General features: G+C 57.8%; 1 protein-coding gene across 3 annotated transcripts in view; it reads right to left on the minus strand.

Moving 5' to 3' along the window:
* Nucleotides 1-2,662: 2,662 nt before the first annotated feature.
* Nucleotides 2,663-25,900, minus strand: part of ARHGAP8 (Rho GTPase activating protein 8) — a 51,159-nt gene continuing 27,921 nt past the window's right edge. Inside the window, exons 5-14 of one of the 3 annotated variants that reach the window (XM_047786016.1) lie at nt 23,284-23,415; nt 21,015-21,101; nt 16,955-17,053; nt 15,401-15,511; nt 10,874-10,947; nt 7,085-7,162; nt 6,512-6,640; nt 3,755-3,858; nt 3,450-3,609; nt 2,890-3,060 (exon numbers count right to left, since the gene is read on the minus strand). In XM_047786016.1, the coding sequence (XP_047641972.1) occupies nt 3,038-3,060; nt 3,450-3,609; nt 3,755-3,858; nt 6,512-6,640; nt 7,085-7,162; nt 10,874-10,947; nt 15,401-15,511; nt 16,955-17,053; nt 21,015-21,101; nt 23,284-23,415 (997 nt within the window). In that variant the 3' untranslated portion in view covers nt 2,890-3,037. Of the gene's footprint in view, nt 3,061-3,449; nt 3,859-6,511; nt 6,641-7,084; nt 7,163-10,873; nt 10,948-15,400; nt 15,512-16,954; nt 17,054-21,014; nt 21,102-23,283; nt 23,416-25,900 lie in introns of all 3 variants that reach the window. The other 2 variants (XM_047786015.1, XM_047786014.1) reach the window with 2 other exon arrangements.

A 25,900-nucleotide genomic window follows, 5' to 3' on the forward strand; every position in this document is an offset into this window, starting at 1 on the left:
TCTGTCTCCCTCTGGACACTTCATTTAGCGAAGCGTCTCCGCAGGGCCTCCCGTGTTGTCAGCACCGGTAGGATTTCCTCGTTTTCTATGGCTCAACACTGTTCCCTGCAGAGACAATCACATCGTCTCCATCCACTCAGCCCTCGATCAGCCCAGGGTCTGCTTCTGGGTCTAGGCTGTTGTAAAAACAGGCAGATGAACCCTGGGGGCACACGTTCAGCTGTGCGCAGAATTGGATGTGGGGAAGCTAAGCCTGATCAGGGTGGTGGAGCTGATTCTAGCTCAGGCCTCGGGGTTTCTGTGCCCTTGCGCTTGGAGCTGGAGGCGCGTGTGCACTGTGAACCCCCCCACTGTACAGATGCGGAGGCCGAGGCCCCGATCCCTCCCTTTGGCTCCCACAGCCTAGGGTTGCACAGGTCTGGATCCCTGCTCTGCCACGTACAAGCTGTGTGACTTAGAGCAAGTCCCTTAACCTCTCTGGGCCTCCAGGTCCTCATGTGTAGACCAGCGATGAGACTGTCAGAGAAGACGCGTAGGCCCACCTGCCCCCCAGGAGAAGCTTCATCAGGGAGGGACTATTCTAAGGGTGAGTCTGGCAGGTGGAACCGAACCGTGCTCGGGACCAGCTGTCTGCAGACATGTGCATTCCAGCCCACGCCTTGCCCGGGGCCAGCGACCAGGCGCGTGTTTGCCTAAATCACTATGACTAAGAGTGGATGCCCTTGGGCACAGACAGAGCTCAGACGGGGCTCCGGTCAGCTCGAAGCCGACATTCTGATCTGCGATCCTGCCTTTGCCTCAGTGTTCTGAGCCTGGGCAGGGGAGGCGCGTGTTATTTAATGCCCGTCAGGCCCCAACCACGAACACCCACCCAGCTGGGCACCAGCTCGGGAGGCAGCCGGGGAGGTCATTTGGCAGCCTCAGCCTGTGGCCACCCCCCCCCCGCCCCCGTGACCATGGGTGTTGTCCCCTGAGCCCCACAGGAGGAACCCAGCTCAGCCCCCGACCCCATCCGCCCCGATGATGCTGAGCCGGCCTCTCCCCAGGAAGACGAAGCACCGAATCCGAGTCAGAGAAAGAGCAAGACGCCATCCTGCTCTCGGTGTGCCCGGGGCCTCGGCACAAGGTGTCACCCGCTCACTGACAGGTGCGAAAGACGGCTCAGTGGACAGAGGTCCCTCCATTAAAGCCGGCGAGGACAGCACCCTACACATCCGGGGGTGGAGTGAATGTGCAGAGACGAGGCAGGAGGTGAGCGAGGCACCCACGCCCTGGGCCACCCCCAGGGTCCCCGCAGACATGGGGTCCCTGCTCAGCTGGGCGTCAACACCCCGTGCCAGGCGTGGACAGGCTGACAGGGTATCTGCAGTGGAACGTGTCTTTTGCAGCCATCCCCCTTCCTGGCAGCAAGCTCGCAGGAGCTCAGCAGTGCCTGGCACATGACCAGCCCTGTGTGGAGGGTGACTCGAAGCCCGTCACTAGGGTATTTATCATCCGTCGGTGCCGTGGCCTGAATGTGTGTCTCCCCCAAAACCACACGTTGAAGCCCTAAACCCTCGTGGCGCTGTACTCGGAGATGGGCCTTCACAGATGGTGGCAGTTAAATGCGGTCATGAGGGTGGGGCCCTGATCCGATGGGATTAGTGTCCTTAAGAGACACCAGAGACACCCCCCGTCTGGCCAGGGGAGGACACAGGGAGAAGGGGGCTGTCTGCAAGCCAGGAAGCGAGCCCTCACCAGAACTGGCGTCGGCTGGCACCCTGACCTTGGGCTTCCAACTCCACGACCGCTCCATTCCCCCTCAATCCCACCCCCTCCCCGTTGCTCGATTTCATTTTTCAAGGGAGAAAAAGGGCCTTTTGTTTAAGCCCATTTGCACACCTGCTGAGTCGGCCTGGGCACACTGACATGTCGGGGGGACCACTCCTCCTTCACTGCCGGGTCTACGTGGGGCACACGGGACTGGCCGGCCAGTGCACGCCCCGGCCACAGCATCCGGAGCTTGGCGACCTGAGCTTGGCCAATCAGGGAAACCGGGGGCTTCCAGCTGGGAAAGTGGAGCACGACTTCTCTCGCTTCCTCACTGCATCTAGAGCTGGAAACGGGGCGTCCTGCAGCGCCCAGGGGACGGCCTGCCTGAGGCCGCGGGGCCAGGACGCATCCTGAGCCCTCCGGCAGCTGACGACTTCGCAGCCCCAGTTCTCCACCTCCCTGTATCCACACCCTTGGCAATTTCACGGAGCCCTTCTGCGGTGACCCTGGCCTTGGCCATGAGACCGCTTTGGCCAAAGGGCTGTGAGCACCGTGATGTCACCCAAGCTCGAAAGTTCCTGCTCTAGTGCTTGGACCGCAGCCCATGTCACGGAGTGTGTCCTGTTCAGCTGACTAAAGGGACATGCGACACGGGCAGAGGGGCTGGGTCTCCCACTGACCGCCAGTGCCACACGTCTGGCCCCGACAACTCCCACCGAAACCGGACCCGCCTGGCCCACTCACCGACTCAGGAGCAATAATAAACGGCTGCTGTTTAGAGTCACCGGCTCTGTATGACTTGTCCCACAATGTCGTGGCCACAAGATACCTGGTACCAGGGCTAGACAACAAACTCCCATTCTCAGTAAAGCCACGTCGAGTTATGAACTGAAGAATCAGCAGCATGGAATTTTCTCTAAAAACTTCACTAGACGTTCATTTAATGGCACGTTTATAAAACATCGATGGATAGGCTTCGGCGTGACAGTTCCAGCCCTAGAGGGGTCTCCCGGCCACGGTCAGGGGACGCGGAGGCACGGGAGGCCTGGTGAGGCCCGCGGCGGGTCCGTCTGGGGGGCAGGGGCCGCCCTGCCCGTCTGCCGGGGCCCCGCCGGCGCCGAGCTCCCGCTGCGCCTGCCGGCTGCTGAAGACCTTGCCATAGTACTCGATGAGCAGCTCGGTGAACAGGTTCAAGGGCACGAGGGCGCTCAGGGAAGATGCTCCCTGGGACGGCCAGATCAAGTTCAGCCCGAAGACGCAGGCCAGGTTGGAGCTGTTCATTTTGTTAAAAATGCTCTCCCGGGACACCTGGGCGAGAACACAGGTGAGACAGGTGTGACCGTGGGTTCCGTGCGCTGGGATGAACACCGAGCGCGCTGGGACCTTGTGCAGCCACCTCCCTCCTCCGGGGCTCAGTTTCCCATCTGCGAAAGGAAAAGAGCAGCCTCGAGGCCCCGAGACCCCGGGGCGGGAGGGGGGCAGCCACAAGCTGAGGAAAGCCAGGAGCCTCCAGGTGCTGGAGGAGGCGGGAGGGACCCTGCCCTGGAGCCTGCGGAGGGAGCCCGGCCCGGCTGACACCTGGATGCTGGGACCCTGGCCTCTCGGGGCTGTGAGAGCAAACAAGTCTGTTGCTTTGAGCCCCCACTGCATGGCACTTCGCTAGGGCAGCCCCGGGAAACCCATGAACCTTCACAGACCTGTCCTGCTCGTCCACGCTGGCAGTGGAGCGCTCCTGAGCACCCGTGGCCGGGGCACACAGCCCCCTCCAGACACAGCCCACGCAGGAGCCGACAGAGGAGCCGAGGAAACTGCGGAGAAGGTCCTGCCCGCAGCCAAGGGTAGCTGGCCTGGCCGACCCTGCCCAGCAGGTGGGAGGGCTTCTCAGTGGAGGTGTCGCCTGGCCAGCCCTTGCATGACATCCTTCAAGGCCAGAGTGGGGTTCCAAGGCCAAGGGAGGATGTGACCCTGGGCTCCTCCCCTGAAGCCCAGCCTGGCCACTCACCTCGTGCAGGAAGCCCATGAGGTAGCTGAGGACGGCGTAGTTGTGCCCCGGGAGGCTCTGCAGGATCTGGCGGCAGCAGGTCACCCGCAGGCTGCTCTCCACGCCTGCAACGGAACCACGGTCCTTTCTGAGCCGGCCGGTCCTGTGTCCCTCCCGAGGGCGGCCGTGGGTGAGGGGAAGAGAGACTGTCCCGAGCCGGCCCTCGAGCCCCCTCTGCCCGTCGTCACCACGGGCACCCGGGCTGCTCCCTCCGAGCCCAGGGAACCGAGTCATGTTAGGGAGGGGATGGTCCAGGCCAGCAAACTTCAGGCCGAGGGCCCGCTCTTGCCAAATAAGCTTTCTGGGCCCAGACTCAGACTGTTCATTCATCCGCAGCTGCTTCTGCATCGCAGTTGAGTCCACACGGCCTAAAATATTGGCTCTCCGGCCTTTACAGGAAAAGCGTGCTGTCCGCGCTCGAGACCAACTCGGGTCCCACACCCAGCGCTCGGCCTCTGAGCGCCCCCAGCCCCCCTGGAACTACCTCCATAAACGGCAAGTCAAAACGCACCTACCAACAAGCACCGCCCGGGTCCTGCTGCAGACAGACACACACACACACACACACACACACACACTCACACATACACACTGAAGTCTTCCAGAACCCTAACCCCGCCCCCTAAGCCTTGGGCAGGTGACCGTGAATGCTGCTGAAAGACAGATTCCCTACTGTGAATGGCCTTGTTGGCTACTTTTTCCTTTTCTTTCCTTTTTCTTTTTTTTTTTTTGTCTTATTGGGGCCACACCTGTGGCATATGGAGGTTCCCAGACTAGGGGTCGAATCAGAGCTATAGATGCCGGCTTACACCACAGCCACACAGCCACAGCAACATGGGATCTGAGCTGCGTCTGCGACCTACACCACAGCTCACGGCAACTAAGCCAGATCTAAGGAGTTAGGCTGAACCCTCGTCCTCATGGGTACTAGTTAGGTTCGTTCGCCACTGAGCCACGTCGGACACTCCCTTCTTTTCTTTTTTTATGGCTGCATCTATGGAAGTTCCCAGGCCAGGGTTTGCATCTGAGCTGTAACTGTGTCAACACCAGACCCTTGTGCCCGGGCGGGGATTGAACCTGCACCTCCACAGTGACCTGAGCTGCTTACAGTCAGGTTTTTAACCCCCCGTGCCACAGCGGGAACTCCTCTTGTTGGCTTTTTAATAAAAGCCATTCTCGGGAGTTTCCATTGTGGTTTGGCAGATTAAGGACCTGATGTTGTCTCTGCCGGGATGTGGGTTTGATCCCTGGCCTCACTCAGTGGGTAAAAGATCTGGCATTGCCTCAAACTGCGGTGTAGATCACAGACGTGGCTCGGATCTGGTGTTGGTTGTGGCAGAGGCCCCAGCTGCATCTCCAACTTGACCCCTGGCCTGGAAACTTCCATATGCTGCAGGTACAGCCATCAAAAAAAAAAGAGAGACAATAAATAAATACATGAAAGCCGGCGTTCCCAATGTGGCTCAGGAGTAACGAACCCGACTAGTATCCATGAGGATGTGGGTTCAATCTGTGGCCCGTTTCAGTGGGTTAAGGATCCTGCATTGCCATGAGCTGTGGTGTAGGCTGCAGACGCAGCTCGGATCTGGCATTGCTGTGGCTGTGGTGCAGGCCGGCAGCTGCAGCTCTGATCTGATCTGACCCCTGGCCCGGGAACCTCCATATGCCACAGGTAAGGCTCTAAAAAGACAAAAGACAAAAAAAAAAAACTTCCCCAGTTTTGCTGTTTGGGGAGACACTGCTTCGGGAAAGATCCCCCGAGTTCCCCTTCCTTGTTGCAAAGTCCTTTCTCCTCCTGCTCTGTTGGCTTGAGGCCCACCGAGGGATGAATGAACCCAGCCCTCGGGTGACGGCGGGGCCGGAGGCAGCCCTGTTGGAAAGTGACAGTGTTTGATGACGTCTCCTTCCTCGCATGCCCAGCCTCTTTGATTTGCTGGGACTGGGCTGTTCTGAGTGATGGGTACCACAGCCAGCTGGGCACATGACCCACCCCAGAGCGTCCGCACAACCACGTCCTAGAGCTGCCACTCGCACCGTATCTCCTGGGCATCCAGGCTTCTATGGTTGTCTTGGCATCGTCCAGCCGTGCCAAGAACCCTGCTGCGTCAGGTTGCCGAGAACCCTGACGACCCCTGATATCTGATATCATCCCCTCACCCCCCAGCGGCTGTCGGACCCCCTGGCCAGCCTGTGGCAAGAACCCGTTGGGTCAGTTTAACCAGAATACGCCCCACCCCTCATGCTTCCTCTCAGTAATCCACTGACACCCCCCTCCCCGCAACTTGCTCCTTGGCTGGAATCCCCTCCTCTTGTTCCTGGATCTGAAGTTGAGCCCAATCTATGGTACCCCCCGCCCCCGAATAAAGGCCACCTCACTTGGCTTTCAAGGTCACGGGTAGCTTTTTCTTTAGCAGCAGGTGGGGGTCCCCCCTTTGAGATGAGGACACTGAGGTGCTGGAGGTGGTCCCTCTAGGGCACCGCTCTGCCCAGGGCGATGTGCCCCAAATCTAGAGACGCCCTCCGCCGCCCCCGACCCAGCAGCACCTGACACACACCCCCGACCCCGCGTCCCCACCACCGCGGACAGGGGTGGCCTGGCTGAGGCCGACAGGGGTCCGGGGGGGGGCAGCCCCCCTCCCCGGCCCGCAGTGCCCGACGGGAACAGGACGAGGCCGGGCAGTCCCCACCCCCAGCGGCACCCCCGCCGTGGCCACGTACTGGTGATCCCGAGAATCTGCTCGTAGGCCTCAAAGGTGAGCAGCGGCTGGGGCAGCTCCCGCAGGAAGGTCTTCAGGATGACGGCAGGGACGTGGAGGTCCCCGTAGTCGTCAAAGTTCACAGGCTTCCCTGGACACGGAGCACCGGCCGTTTGAGCTCCGACCCTGGGCTGGGGGTTCCTGCTCTAAGACGGGCTCTGGCCCAGAACAGCTTAAACGTCCCGGGGAAAGAGCCTCACGCTGGAGCCACGTGTCCGGGGCGCGGTTCTGTCCTCTCCTGGAAAGGGGTGTCACCCGGCCTCCCCTGCCTCTCCAGGGAGCCCGGCAGAGGCTGGGGGATCTATTGATGCCCTGCTATAGGGCCTGGTCCCGCCGGGGATGAGAGCCCTCTGGGGTCAGGGCCCCAGTGCCCGGCACACAGGGCTGCCACAGGAGGCTGGGGGTCCGGGCGTGGGACTCAGCAGGGGCGCAGCTGCCCCAGCCCTGGGCTACTCTGGGGTGGGGCCGGGGGGCACTGTGAGGCCCCGGAAGGCTGGGTGGGAGGCTGAGTCAAGGTCCCCAGGGACCCATTCACCTTGGTTGTAGAGCCGCTGGATCTCTCGGACAGTCTGGACGCTGGCCGATCTCCGGAACAGACCCTCAGTGCGGAGTCCTGCAGGGAGAGAGCCTCCAGCACACCAGGTTTCTAGAACATTCCGTGGCTCCCCCTGCCTGTGCACCACCCCTCTGTGGCCGACAGGAAACGCTCTCCAGCCTAGCTTGTCTTCCACACACTGTCCTCTGTCTCGACCTGTATTTAGTCCTCTGAAATCAAACCCTTCCAGAGTCCCCCACCCCACCTGATACCCCACCTCTGTGGGCCCCAGAAAGGGAGCGTGGAAGAGACGGACACGTAAGGCGGACAGAGCTGGGTGGGTCCATCGCTGCCTCGGGCCAGCTGTGTGACCTCAGAGAAAGCACTCAGCCTCTCTGAGCCTCAGCTGCCTGGTCTGCAGAGGAAGGCCACGAGCCCCTGCCTCCAGGGCTGCAGGAAGGAAGGACGGGATGACCTGAGGCACGTTCTCAGCCCCCAGGACGGCCCCAGACATGCTGCTACCCTTTCTTCTGTGAGCGTCTAGAGCTGACCTGTGCAGCACAGTAGCCACTAGCCGATGTGATGATTTCAACTTGTTTAATTAGGAGTTCTCCTTGTGACTCAGAGGGTTCCAAACCTGACTTGTACCTATGAGAACCCTGGCCTCACCCAGTGGGTTAAGGATCCAGTGTTGCCGTGAGCTGTGGTGTAGGTCGCAGACGTGGCTCAGATCCCATAGGGCAGTGGCTGTGGTGTAGGTGGCGGCTGCTCAGATTCGACCCTTAGCCTGGGAACTGCCACGTGATGCAGGTGTGGCCTTAAAAGAAAAAAACATATTAATTAAAAGTTTATAGAAAAAATGATTAATTAAAAATTATTAAAAATTACTGCGTTTAATTAAAATTAAATGAAATGAAAAATCCAGTTACCTACACTCCACCCCCAGGCCACATATGAAGTGCTTTATCAGGCGACGGCCACAAGTGGCCAGTGGCTCCCATTCTGGGGAGCCGACACAGAATATTTCCAAGTTCTGCGTGACAGCTCTGGATCCCAGACCCCCCCAAGCTCTCGCTCAGCCCCTCCCCTCCTCTTTTCCACTCTGAAGCTGAGTGAGCTGCTCAGCTTGCACACGCAGATCTCAGCAGCTCCTGCCTGCAGCCCTTCCCGCCTTCATCAGCCCTGGGAGAGCCGCCCACAGACCCCCCCCACAGACCGATGGGTCCGGCTCCTACGGGCCTACTCTCCCACCCCAAAGCCCCTCTATCGCCTCCATCCAGGCTCCAGTCAGCCCCGTGCTCCTTCCTACCGCCAGCTTTGCATGTGCTGTTCCCTCTGCCTGAGAAGTGGGTCCCTCTCTTTTTTCGCTGAGAGACTATAGCAGGCGGATTTGTGAGATGGCCCCAGATAGTCAATCAAATACAAATCTAGCTGCTACTGTGAAGACCCTTTGCAGTTGGACTTCAGGTCCCAGGCAGCTGACCTCGAGGTAAGATTGTCCGGGGTGGGCCTGACCTAATCAGGAGAGCCCCTTAAAAGGGACTGGGTTCTTCCTGGCAACACAGACTCAGAGCTTGGGGGCAGGGATGCAAAGTGCGGGAATTTGTCCAGGGAGGGGCCACATGGCAAGGAGGGCAGGTGGCCTCTAGGAACCAAAAGAGGCCCCTGGCTGACAGCCAGGGAGGAAGGAGGCCTCTGAGAAGGACGGCTGGAAAGAACTGGAACTGAACCAAGGATCTGAGTGAGCGTGGAAGTGGATTCTCTCCCAGAGCCTCCGGAAAGGAACACAGCCCGGCCAGCACCTTGAGTTTAGGCCTGTGAGATGCTCAGTGAAAACCCAACCCCCATGTGCTGGGACCTCTGACCTCCAGACACTGGAAATAATAGTCACGCTGTTTTAAGCCCCTCAGTTTGTGGCTATTTCTTATGCAGAATGGGAAACTCCTGCCCAGGGGTCAGAGCTCAGGTTCCCCTGATCTCTGTGACTGGCTCCTCTGGTCCCTGTGCGTGCGTGGTTGTCACAGTCATGGGTCCCGGAAGGCAGAGGCTGGGTGTTGCAGTTTCCGTGGTAACCCCAGTGCCGGGACCAGGGCTGGGTTCAGCTGAGTGCCCAGTGAGTAAGTGACTCATTCCAAATATATACCGAGTCCCTCTGTGGGCTGGTTTTTGTTTTGTTTAATTTTTGTTTTTTGTCTTCTTAGGGCCCCACCTGTGGCATATGGAGGTTCCCAGGCTCAGGGTTGAACTGAAGCTGTAGCCACCGGCTTACACCACAGCCACAACAACGTGAGATCCGAGCCGCATCTGCGACCTACACCAGAGCTCACAGCAATGCTGGATCCTCAACCCATGGAGTGAGGCCAGGGATCGAACCTGTGTCCTCATGGATGCTTGTCAGATTCATTTCTACTGAGCCACGATGGGAAATCCTGTTTTGTTTAATTTTTAAAAAAATACATAAAGGGAATTAATCCATTAAAAAAAGGAAGACACCCTTTTATGTTTCTGTGAAACTATCGACACACTAGTTTTTGTTCATCCCTGAACATAACGGGATGGGAAGTACCAGCGACAAAGTAGAAACAAATGTCAAAGAAGAGACGGCTCCAAATGACAAGCGGAGATCCTCCAGCCCGAGAGCCGTTGTCTCATAGAACGTGAGGGCCCTGGAATTCCCGTTGAGGCTCATCAGGTTAAGAACCTGACTAGTATCCATGAGGACGCAGGTTCGATCCCTGGTGTGGGTCCCAGACGCAACCTGGGGACTTTCACATGCCTGGGTGCCCCCTTAAAAAAAAAAGACACACAAAGGAGTTCCTGTTGTGGCGCAGTGGTTAATGAATCCGACTAGGAACCATGAGGTGGCGGGTTCGGTCCCTGGCCTTGCTCAGTGGGTTAACGATCCGGCGTTGCCCTGGTGTAGGTTGCAGACGCGGCTCGGATCCCGCGTTGCTGTGGCTCTGGCGTAGGCCAGTGGCTACAGCTCCGATTCGACCCCTAGCCTGGGAACCTCCATATGCCGCGGGAGCGGCCCAAAGAAATAGCAACAACAACAACAACAACAACAAAAAGACAAAAAAAAAAAAAGACACACACAAAAACAGAGGAACGTGTGGGTCCTGGGGCACACCAGGGACAACCGCCAGGGGCCCAGGGCTGCTGGTTCCCACTTCCTGTCTGACGCACCCACCCCAGCAGCCCCTGCGCCTGCAGAGCCACTGTGCCCAGGCAGCCCCTGCTCTGGGAGAACCAGCCTCCTGTCCTCAGGGTAAAAGCAGCCTCCACGCACCTTCCCTGTGGATCTGACCTCTGACCTCGGGAGTCTCAGAGGAGCCACAGGTTTCACGCACACCCCCTGCCCCCACACGTCACTGAGCACACCTCCGCTCCAGCCAAGGATTGGCATCTACAAACCAAGCTTCTCTCTTGTGCCAAGGGGTCCCTTTTAGAGGGAGCGTCCAGTGCACAGTGCTGTGCACACACCACTCACTCAGGCCCCACAACCACCCTGTGATCCAGGTACTGCTGTTAACCCCACTGGACAGACGAGGAAACAGAGGCCCAGAGAAGGTAAGCAACTGGCCCGAAGACACACAGCGAGTACACAGTGGAGCCAGGACATAAACTCAGACAGGCTGGGTCAGAGCCCATGGCTGGAGCCGCTGTGCCTGAGCCACACCCATCCTGGTTACCCTCCTGCCCAAGTTCCAGCTCCCTCAACTCCCTGGCCTGTGGGGTGCTCAGTGTAGCTGGCAGCCCTCTCCTGCCCCGGCTGGAGGCAGCTCTTACCTTTCTCTCTCAGGTACGTCACTGTGGACCGCATCACAGGGGGGATGAGTTCTCCTCGATTCTTGTCTTTGAGGCTGAGGGGAGGAAAGAAAGCAGTTTCTACCTGAGCGTGAGAGGATGACAAACTCAGAGCCCCGGTCCTCTCCACACCCCATGAAAACAAAGGACCCAGATGCTGTGCAGGGAGAGAGGGAGACGCAGCCTGAGAGGTGGTCCGGTTTTCGCCTTCAAGAGAGGCAGAAACAGGAAAAACAATAGTGCATCATCTCAACGCTCTACCAGAGGGAGCCGCGTGCTACAGGGCAGACCTGGGCTTGGGGACGGCTCCACATGGGATAACATCTGAGCTGGGTTTTGAGGGATGTGTAGGAGCTTGCAGAGGACAAAAGAAGGAAGGAAACATACGGAAGAAGGCCCAGAGGTGTAAGAAGATATGGCCATAAGAGCAGAACCAGGAGACCTAGGCTGAGGGCTGGTCAATTAAAAAAGATGCTAGGAGTTCCCGTCGTGGCTCAGTGGTTAGCGAACTCGACTAGGATCCATGAGGACGCAGGTTCGATCCCTGGCCTCGCTCAGTGGGTTAAGGATCCAGTGTTGCCGTGAGCTGTGGTGTAGGTGGCAGATGTGGCTCAGATCCCACGTCTGTGGCTGTGGTGTAGGGAGGCACCTGTAGCTCCAATTCGATCCCTAGCCTGGGAACCTCCATATGCTGTGGGTGCGGCCCTAAAAAGCAAAAAAAGGGATTTAGATTTAATCCCTGGCTCAGGAATTTCCATATGCTGTGGGTGTGGCCATTAAAAAAAAAAAAAAGCTACAGCAATAAAGACCGTGTGGCACTAGCATACAAATCAATGAATAAGATTGAGAGTCCAGAAATAAACCCTTACAGATTCCCACTGTGGTGCAGCAGGTTTAGAACCTGGCTGCTGTGGCTCAGATTTGATCCCTGGCCTGGGAACTTCCACATGCTGCAGGTACAGCCATAGAAACAAAACAAAACAAGATCCCCTAACATTTATGGTCAGTGAATTCTTTACAAAGGGGTCAGGGCAGTTCAACAGGGTGAAGAATCGTCTTTTCAACTGTGTGGAGCCATCTGGGCAGGCTTCCTGGAGGAGGAGACCTCGAAGGTGGGATAAGAGCCCTCAAAGCACATTGTCTGCACACCCTGTGAAGACCCTGGGGCCCTGGAGGGTGCTGAAGGCAGCGTTTCACTTCCAGTTACAGGGACGGGGATAAGTCACAAGCGTGACTTCCCAAAGCTGCAAAGTGGCCCGCCTCCCCTCCCCCACACTAAGGAGGCCCTTCCTTTTTCCGCTTCCCCACAGCTGCCCAGACGCGGCTGTACTGTCCCTTTTTAGGGATGGCAAGCAGGCAAAGACCCCTGGATGCTCTGACTTCCCCTTAACATCTTAATTAGCTTGTTCCAAGGTGACAGCTTTCCACGGTGTGCTTTTGAACTTAACTCAGCGAATTAGCTCTTGTGAATAGGATTCGCTTATGAATTTTAATGACTTTCATTCATTCATAGTCCAAACAAATTACATATTGGGTGCTTTATTTAATATGTTTATTGCCATTTTATTATAGCCATTTGCAATGAAACAGCACACAATATTAATTTAAAGAGGCAACCGCACGGATTCTCTCTTACAGTGGCACATGGAGAATGTTTTTCCAAGGTTGCCCGCTGCCACTGGGCCTGCCCTAAAGACAGAGAAGCTGGTGTGCAGTCAGAGCTGGTCCTGGACGAGGGTTGGGCCACAGCCGTTATAAGGGGCTTGCCTAACTTTGCCTTGGATGATGTGCAGGCAGCTCTGGAGTTCAAATGCTGCCTTGGCCCCTTACCACAGGCACTTGCTCAAAACACAAGGCCAAAGGTGCCCTGGAGAATGGCTCAGGCCCCAGAATCACGCCCACCGCCCACCACCCCCGCGCTGTCCTTGGGTGGCGGGTTTCCGGAGTCCATGAGCAGGGTGAGTTTTCAGTTTGGGGATTTGCACTCTTTTTTTTTTTTTTTTTTTTTTGCTTTTTAGAGCCGTGGCACATGGACGTCCCCCCAGCTAGGGGTCGAATCAGAGCTACCGCTGGGGTCTACCCCACAGCCACAGTAACACCGGATCCGAGATGCAACTGCGACCTATGCCGCAGTGTGTGGCAAAGCTAGACCCTTAACCCTCTGAGCAAGGCCAGGGATCGAACCCACATCCTCATGGACACTACGTCATGTTCTTAGCCTGCTGAGCCACAGCGGGAACTCCGTTTTTGTTTTTTGGTTTTTTTTACTTTTAAGGTGCTGTTAAATGATGAGACAGAAGTAGTTCTGAACAGGAGAACAGGTCACAGGGAAAGCAGTGCGAGTCCCCGGAATTAAGGGACTGAGGATGGACAGGCCAGCGGCCGCACGCAACCACCCCGGATCCCCGGTCTCAGACCACACCCAGAGCAGCGCGGTGAACCTCAGCGATGGGCTGAAAGCACAGAGCCGAGGGCAGAAGCCTCAGCAACTTTGGTAAGAGTCACAGGTGGCGTGAAAATCTTGGGCCTACGGGCTGGGCCTCCCTAGAACTCGCCTCTGAGAACCAGGTTCTCACCAGCGCCCCCCAGAGGGACCCGGGGTCACTGCAGGCGTGTTCCTGGCCCCACCTTCCTGGGGGCTGTTCCCACCACACACACACACACACACACGCGCGCGCACACATACACACACACACACACACACACGAGGGGGTCACACCAGCACGTCTTCACAATATTTACAAAAGGAAGAGGAAGTGCCGTTTGGTAAACTTTTGTACCAGATGTATTTTGGAAGATCCCATCTGAACACACGCAATATTCACTAAGGGCTCACAAAAGCCCCTTTGAGGGGACACCGCCGGGTGCCTGTCTGGTCAGGGAGGGGAGCAGAAACCCCACAGTCTAGGGTGGGGCTGTCCACCAGGCAGCCAGGGGCCATCTAAATTCAAATCAGTTAAGGCTAAATAAAATTAGGAATTCCATGCCTCACCTGCAAGCCTCAAGAGTCGCATGAGAACAGTACCAATCCTATCCACCATCACAGAACATTCTGGAAAACAATGGTCCCTCTTTCGCAGCTCGGACACACCCAAGGTGCCACTCCCACCTGCCCTGGGCGACCCAGAGCCTCCTCAGTTCCTGACCTTTCAGCCTTTCAAGATCCAACAAGTTCTTAAAGATCATCAGATTTTGATGTAAAAACAGGCCACATGCAGGTCCCTAACGAGAAATGACTAATAACGAGAGTTCCCGTCAGGGCTCAGGGGGAACGAATCCGACTAGGATTCAGGAGGAAGCAGGTGCGATCCCTGGCCCCGCTCGGTTAAGGACCCAGCGTTGCTGTGCGCTGTGGGGTAGGTGGCAGACACGGCTCCGATCTGGCGTTGCTGTGGCTGTGGCACAGGCTGGCGGCTACAGCTCTGATTTGACCCCCAGCCTGGGAACTTCCAAATGCTGCAGGTGCAGCCCTAAAAGGACAAGAAAGAAAGAAAGAAAAAAAGGAAGGAAGGAAGGAAGGACCAACAAATGAACAGCAAACTGCCCCACCCCCCGGATCTCCCGCCACCCAGGCCCCGGTTTCCCTCTAGATCAGTTTCCCTCTGCAGCTCAGACACAACTGCCTAACAACGGGTGCAGCTAAAACAACCCCTTCATCTTCCCTCACAGGTGCCATAGTGCCGTGCCCGGTGCCTGAGCCGAGAATAGGATGGACAAAGGGCTCGCCAATGAGCAGGGGAAACAGCTGAGGGACACCCCACAGCAGCCCACTCAGATGGGGGCTGCAGGGCAGGTGGCCCTGTATGCAGTCTAGAGCATCACGGAAGGCTTCCTGGAAGAGGCAACGCTAAGATGAGTCTTAAGAGACCAAGTTGGCCTGGACGGGTGGCCCAGGATTTTTGACAAGGAGTAGTTCCAAACTAAGTATCACGTCATCCAATGCATGGATTTTAGGAAGGAGGAAACAAGCTGGGAGGGGGAGCGAGTTCAAGGTCAAGTGGCTGAGACAGGTGGGGTCAGTCGGGAAGGGGGTTACATTGCGGTAACAACAGTCCCCAATCCTGGCAGCTGAGCCCACGGAAGTTTGCTGGCTGCACTGGTGTGGGTGTCAGCAGGGGACACTCTGTGGTCACTCAGGGACGCAGACTGGCGAAGTGCCGTCTCCACCTCACCTCTGTCACTGGCCCCTGAAGGGTGTGACTTGCAGTGCAGAACAGGGGCCACCCCTCACCTGGAAGGTGTTGGGAGGGGTCCCGGCTGTGCCTGGAGGGTCGGGGGCCAGAAGTGTCGAGTGAGTGGTAGTGACGAAAGCTGGGGGAGGGCCCCAGGCCCCTGAGTCCCTCTCTGCCCGCTGGTGGGTCTTGTGCACACAGGCGCACAGACACACACACGCATGGCGGCCTCGGTGACAAGCTCACACTGGTCCTCCCGTGGGGTTAAACACCCTGGCACACGGAGGCGGCCCGCGGTCCCCGGGAACAAGAGCAGACTGCACACCAGCTCACTTACTACTGCAGGCTGACGCCAAACTGCTGGGTGGGCAGAGGGGGCCGCGGCGGTGGCGTCTTGGCAGGAGGGGGCGGCCTGCCCGCATGCAGGTCCCGAAGCTTCTCGTCATGCCTGCGGACACAATGGAAGCACAGATGTTACCTCGCAGGGGGGTAGCCTTGGGCCCCAAGCGGCTGCCTCCAGGCACTGCCAGGGTCCAAGTCCTGCAAAGATCTGCGGGACACCCGAGTGCATCCTTCCGGGCCCCTGGGCCACACCGCAGTCTCCACACGCACGCACAGACACACCCCCCCTCTCACGATCCCCTGTAGCCGTGGGGGGCTCAGCAAGAGTAAGCCAACCTCTGTCAAACATCCAGGCTCTCCTGCCAACCCCTGGCCAATCTTTTACCCACGTGCCAATGGGGAGCTTCCTGCTGCTAGAAACACCCTTCCCCAGCTTCTCCATCTAGCCAACCGGCCCTCTGAAGCTCACTTCAGGAATCACCTCTTCCAGGAAGCCTTCTCTGATACCCCTTCCCCCACTGGGTTCAGCATCTCTTTGGGCTCCTGTTGTCACTGACTCATGTCTCCACTACCGACACTCCCTACACAGCTCTCGACCCTGAGCACCTGGCATGTGACTTGGTGCCCAGAGGGAGCTCAAGGCGTCCACTCCTCCCTCACACGAGCCCCCCAGAGAGGGAAATGCAAAGGGCAGAGAGCACTCAGCCAGGGCCCCCCCGGAGCTGTGGCGCCAGGACCGACCCCATACCATCCAGGGCCCCCTCTGCCCAGCTGGCCTGACCTGAGAGCCCATCCAAGGAGGGCGCTACTGCCATAGAAAACAGGGCAGCTGGGAGTTCCCGTTGTGGCCCAGTGGTAATGATGCCGACTAGATCCATGAGGATGCAGGTTCAATCCCTGGCCTCCCTCAGTGGGTTAAGGATCTGGCGTTGCCGTGAGCTATGGCGTAGGTTGCACCTGTAGTTTGGATCTGCTGTGGTGTAGGCCGGCAGCGACAGCTCTGATTCAACCCCTAGCCTGGGAACTTCCATATGCCGGGGGTGCGGCCCAAAAATAAGCAAAGAAAGAAAGAAAGAAGCAAGGAAGGAAGGAAAGAAAAGAAAGAAAAGAAAAGAAAGAAAAGACCACAGGGCAGCAGACATCTGAGTTTTCAGCCTAAAGCGCCAGGTGGGCCGCTCCCCAGAGCACCTGCAACGGGTTGGAAACATTTCATGCCAGACACGGCGTCATCCACACGCCCGAGAATCCCCCTAATTCTCTGCTCAAAAGCAAAACCAGTAAACAGCCAGGCAGCAAAGGCAGTGGGCACCGTGGCTTATTTTTTCTAACCAGTTCTGCAAGGGTGGGGGAGAAACGCAGCTCGATGCTCAGAGTGAGCGGTCAGCCCCTTTCCCTGCGAATCTCTGTCGAGGCCGCAGATTTTGGACCCGGATCTGGTCAGGCACACATCTGGAGATGACGCCTTCGGCCTCAAGGGGATGGGACGAGGCCGGCAGAAGCAGGAGGGCGGAGTCCGCCCCCACCCCAACCCTGGGACAGGCTCACTCACCGCTGAACTTCTGGGGGGATGATCAGCTGGTCGAATTTGAGGTGTTCGTGGAGCTCGCTCAGATAGTTGAAATAGGTGACCTTTTTCCCAAACTTGTGACTGACAAAGCAAATGCAAGAGAATTTAAAAAAAAATACAAACCCACCGGGGTGGGGGAGGGGCTGGCGGCAGGAACAATGCTGGCGTTTCTCGTATTAAGAAAATGTAAATGCTGACACAACCTAAACCCCAGAACATAATTGAAGCCACGCACGTCTGCAGATGTTCTGCTTTCATACAATCTCGGAGGCACCAAACCCTCCAGAGCGTCTCATTTGCATAAAAATAAATATCTGCCGTGAATTCGCACAGATGGAGACGAGCAGGGCTGGGAGCCTGGCGCCCAGGGGGCAGGGAGGGGCACGCGGAGGGGCCTGGGTTCAGGGGTCGGTGGTGGCTTCCCATCTGAACATGCCTGTCCCTCTCTCTGTGGGATGGGGACACGTCTAACGCCTTGTTACTGCAGGGACCACGCAGGACACTCTCTGGTCTCCCCCCGGACGGTCACGATGGAGCGAGCAGGGTGCAGGTCCCTTGATCGCTGGGCTCCTCTACGCAGAGCGAGGCTATTTACAGACGCCGGGCCACGGCCTGACACCTGGTAGCCTTCACAGCCTCAGTTTCCCCACCGTGGGGAGAAGAACGGGAGACCCGGCTGGGGCAGAAGTTCAATGCCAGGGCCTGGCCTGCTCCCCATAAATGCCCACCCCGAGTGCTCCGTGGTTTGTAGCTTCATTGAGGTCACCGTGATGCACACGCAGCTGGACGCATTTCACGTGCACAACTGGATGCGCTTGGACCTAAGCGTATACACTGCAGTCAGGTAACGGGCAGAGCCATCGCCTCGAAGGCTTCCCTGTGTCCCTTTGTGTGTGTGTTTGTGTGTGTTAAGAACACCTAACACGAGATGCACCAAGACTGCTCCAGCACGACACAGTATTGTCAGCTGCCTGCAGGTTCTAGAACTTCCTCACCCTGTAATCCCAGAGCAGCTGTTTCGTCAGAGCCCAGGCTTGAGCCCAGAGCCCACAGGAGGTCGAGCCGCGGGCACCGGCTCCCCCTAGTGGTTGAGGGGGGGGTCAGACTGAGTCCCCAGCCACCTGCACTGCGGGGACAGTGGGGTCAGCTCCAGAGCTAAAGGGAGACCCGTGGAGCCAACTCCTGCCCACGCAGAGCCCCCTTCAATTTCCTCTCTGTGCGCCTCTCTGTCCCCCTCCAGCCGGCCAGGCATTTGGCAGACGCCAGACTCTGCAGATGCAGGAATGGGCCTCTAGGTAGCCCATTCGGGGGACCCCAGTGAGGCTGTGGGGTGGAATTGCCAGGCTCCACCTCCAGAGGGCTGGACTCGGGCAGTGCGTGGCCAGTGGAGAGCCACTGGGCTTGTCCATTTCCCCCACTGTCAGCTGAGGACTCCAGGGCTCAGGTGGGCAGCCACGTGCCAGCTGAGAGGCGAGGAAGCCCTGAGACCCCCAACTCTGATCCCCGCAGTCCTCTCGTGGCACCTGCTTAAGTTTATGCCGGAGGCAGGACAAGGGGCAGAACCATACAGGCTTGAGTTTGCCAGGAATCCCAGGCAAACCTCGATGTGCTGTGTGACCTCAGACAAGCTCCTTAACCTCTCTGAGCATGCTCTCTGAGCATTTTGGAAGAGGGAAAATACAGCTGCCTTCATAGGATTGTTTTAGGGGTGCCTGGTATATAAGATACTGCAATTCATCAATCACGAAATAATAAAAATTTTAAACAACATTAGCATTTGCTGGTGCCAGGCAGACCCTGCTCTAAACACCCCACAGGTATTAAGTCAGTGGTTGTTAGAGCGACAGAATGATTGAAGTGGCCTCGTTAGTCACAAGGGGAAACCGAGGCAGACCGAGGTCGCATCTATTGCCCAGGGTGATGATGGATGGTTAAGGGCAGCCCACAGGCAAGCCCGGGAGGTCTGGCTCCAGATCCACCGCAGCACTGGGACGGCCACACTGCAACACAGCCAAGAGCAGGTGGGGTTTTTCCAGAAAGAACTTGAGAGTTTCTAGAACTCTTAGAGCTTAAGAGCTTGTCAGGGGAACGCCAGCACCAGGAAACCTGACGAACATCTGAATTATGCCCTTTCGCAGGAGGGTGGCCAGGGCTGGCTTTCTGGCCTTGTCCGCTGTGGCACCAGCGTGTTGGTCCTGGTCCAACCACACAGCAGAAGAACGGAACTGCACCTCCCCGGGGGTGCCTGTCTCTGGCGCCGGCACCCAGGTGGGAAAGCCGGCAGGGACTGCAAACGAAAGGAAATGAGCCCCCTGGCCACAGACTTCAGTCCCCGTGATAAACAGGAGCTGGCTCAGGTCCGCTGTTGCAGGAATTCTCCAAGCGGATCCTGCAGGTCTGAGAATCTCGGGAGCAGCCCTCAGGGCCACACGGCCAGGCCCTCTGGGCTGAGGCGGGCAGCTGGCAGGAAGGAAGGGCTCAGGTCCTGGCAGGGCAGCCCTCGGACCTCGACTGCACCACCTCCTCGGGAGCCTCAGTTCCAGCAGCAGTTCACACCTAAGCCTTCCACGGCTTCTCCAGCTGGCCCGAGGGTCGCAGCAGGATTAATTCCCAGGAAGGGCATCGCAGAGAAGCCACCCTCAGGGTGCTGATTCTGTGTAGCTTGGAAAACACACACCTGCTTTTGCATCTGCAGGGCTCAGGACTTGGCGTGTTGAAGGGGGACCGGGGGGGCCCAGGGTCCCTCCCAGAGGGGGCTGTCACCTCCAGACACGGGAGGAGGGTCCTTCTCAAGTCCCAGACTTGGCCCTGAGAGCGGTGGGGGGGAAGGGTGGCTCAGAAGGTGGCTTTGGGCCTGGGACAGCCATCTGGGATCCGGCGGCGCTCTGTCCTAAGAGGGGTCACGGTACGAATGCTGTGCAAGTGGCCTTCGGGGGCCAAGGCGCTTGAGGGCCGTGTGGCCGCCGTAACAGATGATCACAAAGGGCTTAAAATGACACGCACTGGTCCTCCAGGGCCCGGGTCAGAAGTCCTACACCAGTCTCACGCGAGCGTCCCCCTCCCCGCGCCGGGGCTCCTGCACAGGGAGCCCCTCCCCGTCGCAGGCCACTGGGGCTGGAGCCGCTGTGCAAAAACCACGTCTGTGGGTCTCTTCACTGTCCACCCCGTCACGTGGCACCGTGCACAGTTTGTGCTGTGCGCACACGGTCATGATGGAGGGAAAGAGGAGGTGCTGTGTGGCCCGCCACCCCGGCTCTGCGTCCCGGTGAGCGGTGAGGCCGAGGCAGAAATTGTCCCTCGGGAAGAGGCAGGATGGGGGGAGGCAGACGCGAGCTGTGGCTCTTTGGCTGCACTGTCAGGCCTTCTGCTGGGCACCTGGGGGCTGCCCAGCCTCGCTCATCCCAAAGAGAGGACGACCCCTGCCCGGCTCCCGGCAGGTGGCCCCGGTGCTCTTGGGACGTCTTGCTGATGACAGGTCTCTGCATCTGGGTCTGGGGTCACCCCATGTGCCAACGACGTGACCTAAGGCAGGGCCGCCCAAGTGACCGACACCAGGCTTGGCGGAGCTTCCAGGGCGAGCGCCACCGCTCCCGCCGCCCGGCGTGGCCGGAAGACAGAGCGCGGTCACACGCCTCCCCCAGAGAGGGCAGCGGGAGGCTGGCTCAGCTGCCCCCAGGCCACCGCGTGCCTTTCCCAGACTCGACCTGGGTCCTTCCTCTGTAAAAACCTCAGCCGTGACTGTGACAGCTCGCCTGAGCTCTGCGAGTCCGCGTGGGGAGTCACTGAACCGGAGTCTCAGGACCCCGACACGGGTGCATGACGCGGGTGCTCGGGCCGACGGGGGATTTAAAATACCAGCTGCCAATCTCACCAAGGGCACGGGCCAGGCTCCTATCTATGACCGCCAGTTCCGTGATCCATCAGAGCCACGGGGTGGGCGGGGACCCAAGACACGGACGCCGCCGAGATAGGACCCCCCCCCACACACACACCGGTGTCCACCCCAGCGAGAGGCCCGCAGAGACCACCCCCCACCCCGCACCTGATGAGGGGTCTGAGAATGTTCCACAGGACTTTGATGAAGTTGGTGGGGTGCACGACATAGAGGGCCTTCAAGTTCTTTTTGTACCTGAGGGGGGAGATGGAGAGGATTTCAAATGGAACGCCAAGGAGTTCCCGTCGTGGCGCAGTGGTTAATGAATCCGACTAGGAACCATGAGGTTGCGGGTTCGATCCCTGGCCTTGCTCAGTGGGTTAAGGATCCGGCGTTGCTGTGGCTGTGGTGGCAGCCAGCAGCTACAGCGGCAATTGGACCCCTAGCCTGGGAACCTCGTATGCCAAGAATGTGGCCCTAAAAGACAAACAAACGAACTTTGATGAGGAGCAGGATATTTATATAGCCCCAAAGTACCTCCCAAAGGAATCCTAATTAGTGACAGAAGGAAAGGCTCGTGATTCCGAGGGGGAGGTTGCAGTGACTTTCGGGTGGTCCAGCTGCCACAAAGTCTACCCCTACATGAAGGTGACTTCCATTGGGTGCCACCCATTAGCAGGAGCTCCTTGGCAGAGGCGGGCACCCCTGGAAGGGAATCACATACGGTCCTGTGTGGATGGTTCTCCCTTAAAGGAGCAATAGGGAAGAAGAGTCTAGAAGATGAAAAGCCAAGAGCAGAAAGAACAGAAGAGACTGCAGGAAACTGGAGTTCCCGTCATGGCTCAGTGGTAATAAACCCAACTAATAACTATGAGGATGCAGGTTCAATCCCTGCCCTCGCTCAATGGGTTAAGGATTCAGCATTGCCATGAGCTGTGGTGTAGGTCACCCATGTGGCTTGGATCCCGCGTTGCTGTGGCTGTGGCTACAGCTCCAATTCAACCTCTAGCCTGGGAACCTCCATATGCTGTGAGCGCAGCCCTTAAAAAAAAAAAGACAAAAAAGAAAGCGGGAAACTCGCTGGGGTGCAGTGATGGGAGACGTAAATCCTTGCTGTATAAATCTCACATCTGGAGCTTCGCTTGCTTACCTCCATTGACGGGGAACTCATCCCCAGCAGACACTCCACCATTGAACTGTTTTGAAGCCTAGGACGGCCCATCTTTTGGCTTCCATCCAGCCAGGGTCTGTAACCCCACCCCTGCCCCCCACCCACCTTTGAGAGGATTGGAGGGACAAAGGACAAGTTTGACTCCTTCCATCTGACAACTGATCTGTTTCAGCTCAAGACAGGGCAAGATAGACAAACATAGCCTTCTGCTGTCAGCCTGAGCTTCTGGAAAGGGCCAGCTCTGAACATGTCATCTGTGTTTCCTCAAGAACCATGCATGGCTCCCCACTGCCTCCTGGACAAGGCCCGGCACCCCCAACCCTTTGCCACCTCCTCCATGGCTCCCCATGGGAACCCACTGAGCGAGGCCTGGGGTTGGACCTGCAACTTCATGGACACTCTGTCAGGTTCTTTTTTTTTTTTTGTCTTTTTGCTATTTCTTGGGCCGCTCCCGCAGCATATGGAGGTTCCCAGGCTAGGGGTCGAATCGGAGCTGTAGCCACTGGCCTACGCCAGAGCCACAGCAACGCAGGATCCGAGCCGCGTCTGCAACCTACACCACAGCTCATGCCAACGCTGGATCGTTAACCCACTGAGCAAGGCCAGGGACCGAACCTGCAACCTCATGGTTCCTAGTCGGATTCGTTAACCACTGCGCCACGACAGGAACTCCCTCTGTCAGGTTCTTAACCTGCTGGAGCCACAATGGGAACTGCCAGCTTGACATTTCTAATGCTTGAACATTTTTTAAAAATAAGGAGCTCCCTGGTGGCCTAGCGGTTAAGGATTCAGCACTACTGCAGCTCAGGTCACTGCTGTGGCATGGGTTCAATCCCTGGCCTGGGAATTTCTGTATGCCCCGGGGACAGACCAAAAAAAAAAAAAAGAAGAAGAAGAAGAAGAAGAAGAGTCCATGATACATGAAAAATGACATAAAATCCACATTTCAGGGCCCATAAGTAAATAGTCCCACCTACATATGTATTGTCTTCTGCCCTCAGCAGAGTGGAGAGTTGGTGACAGAGACGTGATGGTCCCCAAAGCCAAAATGTGGACGGTCTGGTCCCTTCAGAACACGAGGGCCCACCCAGCCTGAGAAGGTGATGCTGGACAGAGGGCCTGGTCGCCCTAAGACCCCGCCTGGGCCCCGGTGTCCCGCCCTTCCCCACCCTCCCCCGTGCACAGCCGTGACCCCTGGTGTCGCCCGAGCCTCCCCCTCACCCAGCCCGCAGCCTGGGGTCCACCCGAAGGCTGGAGGGCACCCACCTCCTGTCAAACTCCCTGTAGGCGCTTTGGAGCCAGCCCAGCGACGGCTTGTTCCGGCTGTTCAGCCCGTGGTGGAAATAGACGATGATGTAGTCGCTCTCCACGTACTGGTCCAGCGTGTACTTCAAATACCTGAGCACAAAGCACGGGCCCAGTTAGAAACAGCTCCCTCCCACCACCCTGGAACCGAGCATGCTCTCGCCATACATATGGTCCCCCAGTGGGTGCCAGCAGCGTGCCGGGCGGGGGCCCATCCAGGGCAACACTGAGGAGCCACAGGCAGGGCGCCTGGTCCTCCTTTCCTAAATGACACCTGCGGCTCAGAGACGTCAAGTAACTTACCTCAGGTCGCACAGCAGCAGGTGGATGTGGTAGCCTGAAAATGGCCCCCCAAAGACATCCATGTCAAATCCCCAGGACCCAGGAATGTGGCCTCTTTGAGAGAGGGTCTTAGCACATGTGATTCAGATAAAGATGCTGAGAGCAGGCGTTTATCCTGGATTATCCAGGACAGGGCTAAAGGCAGTCGCTGGTATCCTGAAAAGATGGCTATGAAGAGGGCAGGTCACAGACAGGGACAGCCATGCGACCACGTGAAGCCGGAGGCAGAGCGCAGTGATGCCGTCACCAGCCCAGGAGGGTGAAGGGTTGCAAACTGCCACCAGAAGTGAGAAGAAGCCAGGAAGGAGCCTGTCCTGGCAGGGGTGGGGGCGGGGGCCTTCAGGAGGGGAGGGGGATGCAGCGCTGCAGACACCCTGCTCTCAGCCTCCTGGCCCCCAGGAACGTTAAGAAACAAATTCGTTGTCTCACGCCAGCCGCTGTTCGGTGCTTGGTTCTAACAGCCGTGCAAGTAACACAGAGTGGACTGGGATTCAACCCCGGGACTAACTAACGGGGCCCCTGGCCTCAACCTCCCGGCTGCTCTGCCGCATTTCTAGAAGCAAGCAACTCCTCTCCAGACTCGCTCCTAACATCGTTTCTTTTCACAGTGAAGCAGACCCTGGCTTGTCACCTGACCACACCCCACAGGCTAAGCTCTACGAAGCCCCCAAGACAGCTTCTCACACCTGTGACCCACTTAAAAAGGCCTTGCCCGGCCACCTGTAGACGAGCTGTCCAAGGACCATCCTGACCCCGCTGGCACTCTGGCTCCTGACACCCAGCTGCTGGGGCCAAGTGCTCACACATCAGATTGCCTGAGTCATTCAGTTCCTAGAAGCACAACCTGGAGTTAAGTCGGCTCAGCGCTCCAGGAATCCAGGCCCAGCGTCTCTGAGGCTGTGGTGGGACCACAGCTGCCTTCCCTGTGAGCCATGCAACACAGACCACCGAGGCTCTGGGGTCCACAGCGTGAGCTGGACACTCGGGTGGACAAGTGCCCCCAGAACCGCTGGAGGAGACCCCACTGGTCTCTGCCGTCCACAAGCATTCAGCCCCCTGCACCGCTGGGAAACCGCAGTGGAAGATCTTACTTGCCAAAAAGGATGCCAGCTTCTGCTTAGCGAGTCTGCTTTCTAAACCTCAGAGGGCCCTCTGGCCAAAGCACTATGAGAACTGCAGGCCCTTACACGGTACTTACCCACTTAATCCCAATCACAACCCTACGAGGCAGCGACCTCAATACCCATGTTTCAGAGGAGTCAGCTGAGGCCGGCAGAGGAGAACCAGCAATGGGCAGAGCCAAGATCTGAACGGAGCAGCCTAGAGTCGGTGACTCAGTGGTAACGAATACAACTAGCATCCCTGAGGATGCAGGTTCAATCCCTGGCCTCGTTCAGAGGGTTAAGGATCTGGCATTGCCACGAGCTATGGAGTAGGTTGCAGATGTGGCTCGGATCCAGCGTTGCTGTGGCTGTGGTGTAGACCCGAGGCTGCAGTTCTAATTCAACCCCCTGCTGCAGGTGTGGCTTTAAAAAGAACAAAGCAACGAATGGAGTGGCCCAGCTCCGGAGTCCACTCTCTGACCCACCCTGTTCTGCCGCCAGGAAGCCATGTGCCCCGGCCGACATCCACTTTGACGGAAAAATGAAGCAAAGCCGATCTCATGCGTGGTTTGGGCTCAGCGGTTGTGGAAGCAACCTCAGCACTCACTCTCTAGGGCATCATCTCCCCTCAGGGCATAATTCATGTAGCCCATCCTGCCTGGGACAGCAGCCAGGCGGACCTCTCTGACTTTCCCTGAGCCGTGAGAACACCAACTCTTTCCTGTAAGCACGGTCGCTCTTGCATTTCTCAATGTTCTCAGGAAAGGAGGAATCAGGAGGCTGTCCTTGCTCGGACCCTTATCCTCAGCGGACACCTGCAGGGAAAGCAGGAGCCTCCCCCGGCCCCATGTGCCCCCTGGTTCTCTCCATAACACGTCGAGTTCCTCTCGGTGGCTCCACACATCTGCACGTGTGCTCGGCACCCAACGTCGTTAACGAAACCACTGGCTGAGCTTCAAAGACGTAGGTTTATTTCTTCATGCATTTCAAAACAGGAGCACACGTCTGGCCACAGGAAAGCTGCCCACTTGGACAGAGACGGAGGAGGATGCACATGGTATCAGTTTTTCCCGAAAAGCCATGGAAAAGACTAGGCATTAGGGCTCATCCATCCCATCAAAGCCCAGAAGCCC

Source organism: Phacochoerus africanus, chromosome 7 (genome assembly GCF_016906955.1).
Source record: "Phacochoerus africanus isolate WHEZ1 chromosome 7, ROS_Pafr_v1, whole genome shotgun sequence".
NCBI lineage: Eukaryota > Metazoa > Chordata > Mammalia > Artiodactyla > Suidae > Phacochoerus > Phacochoerus africanus.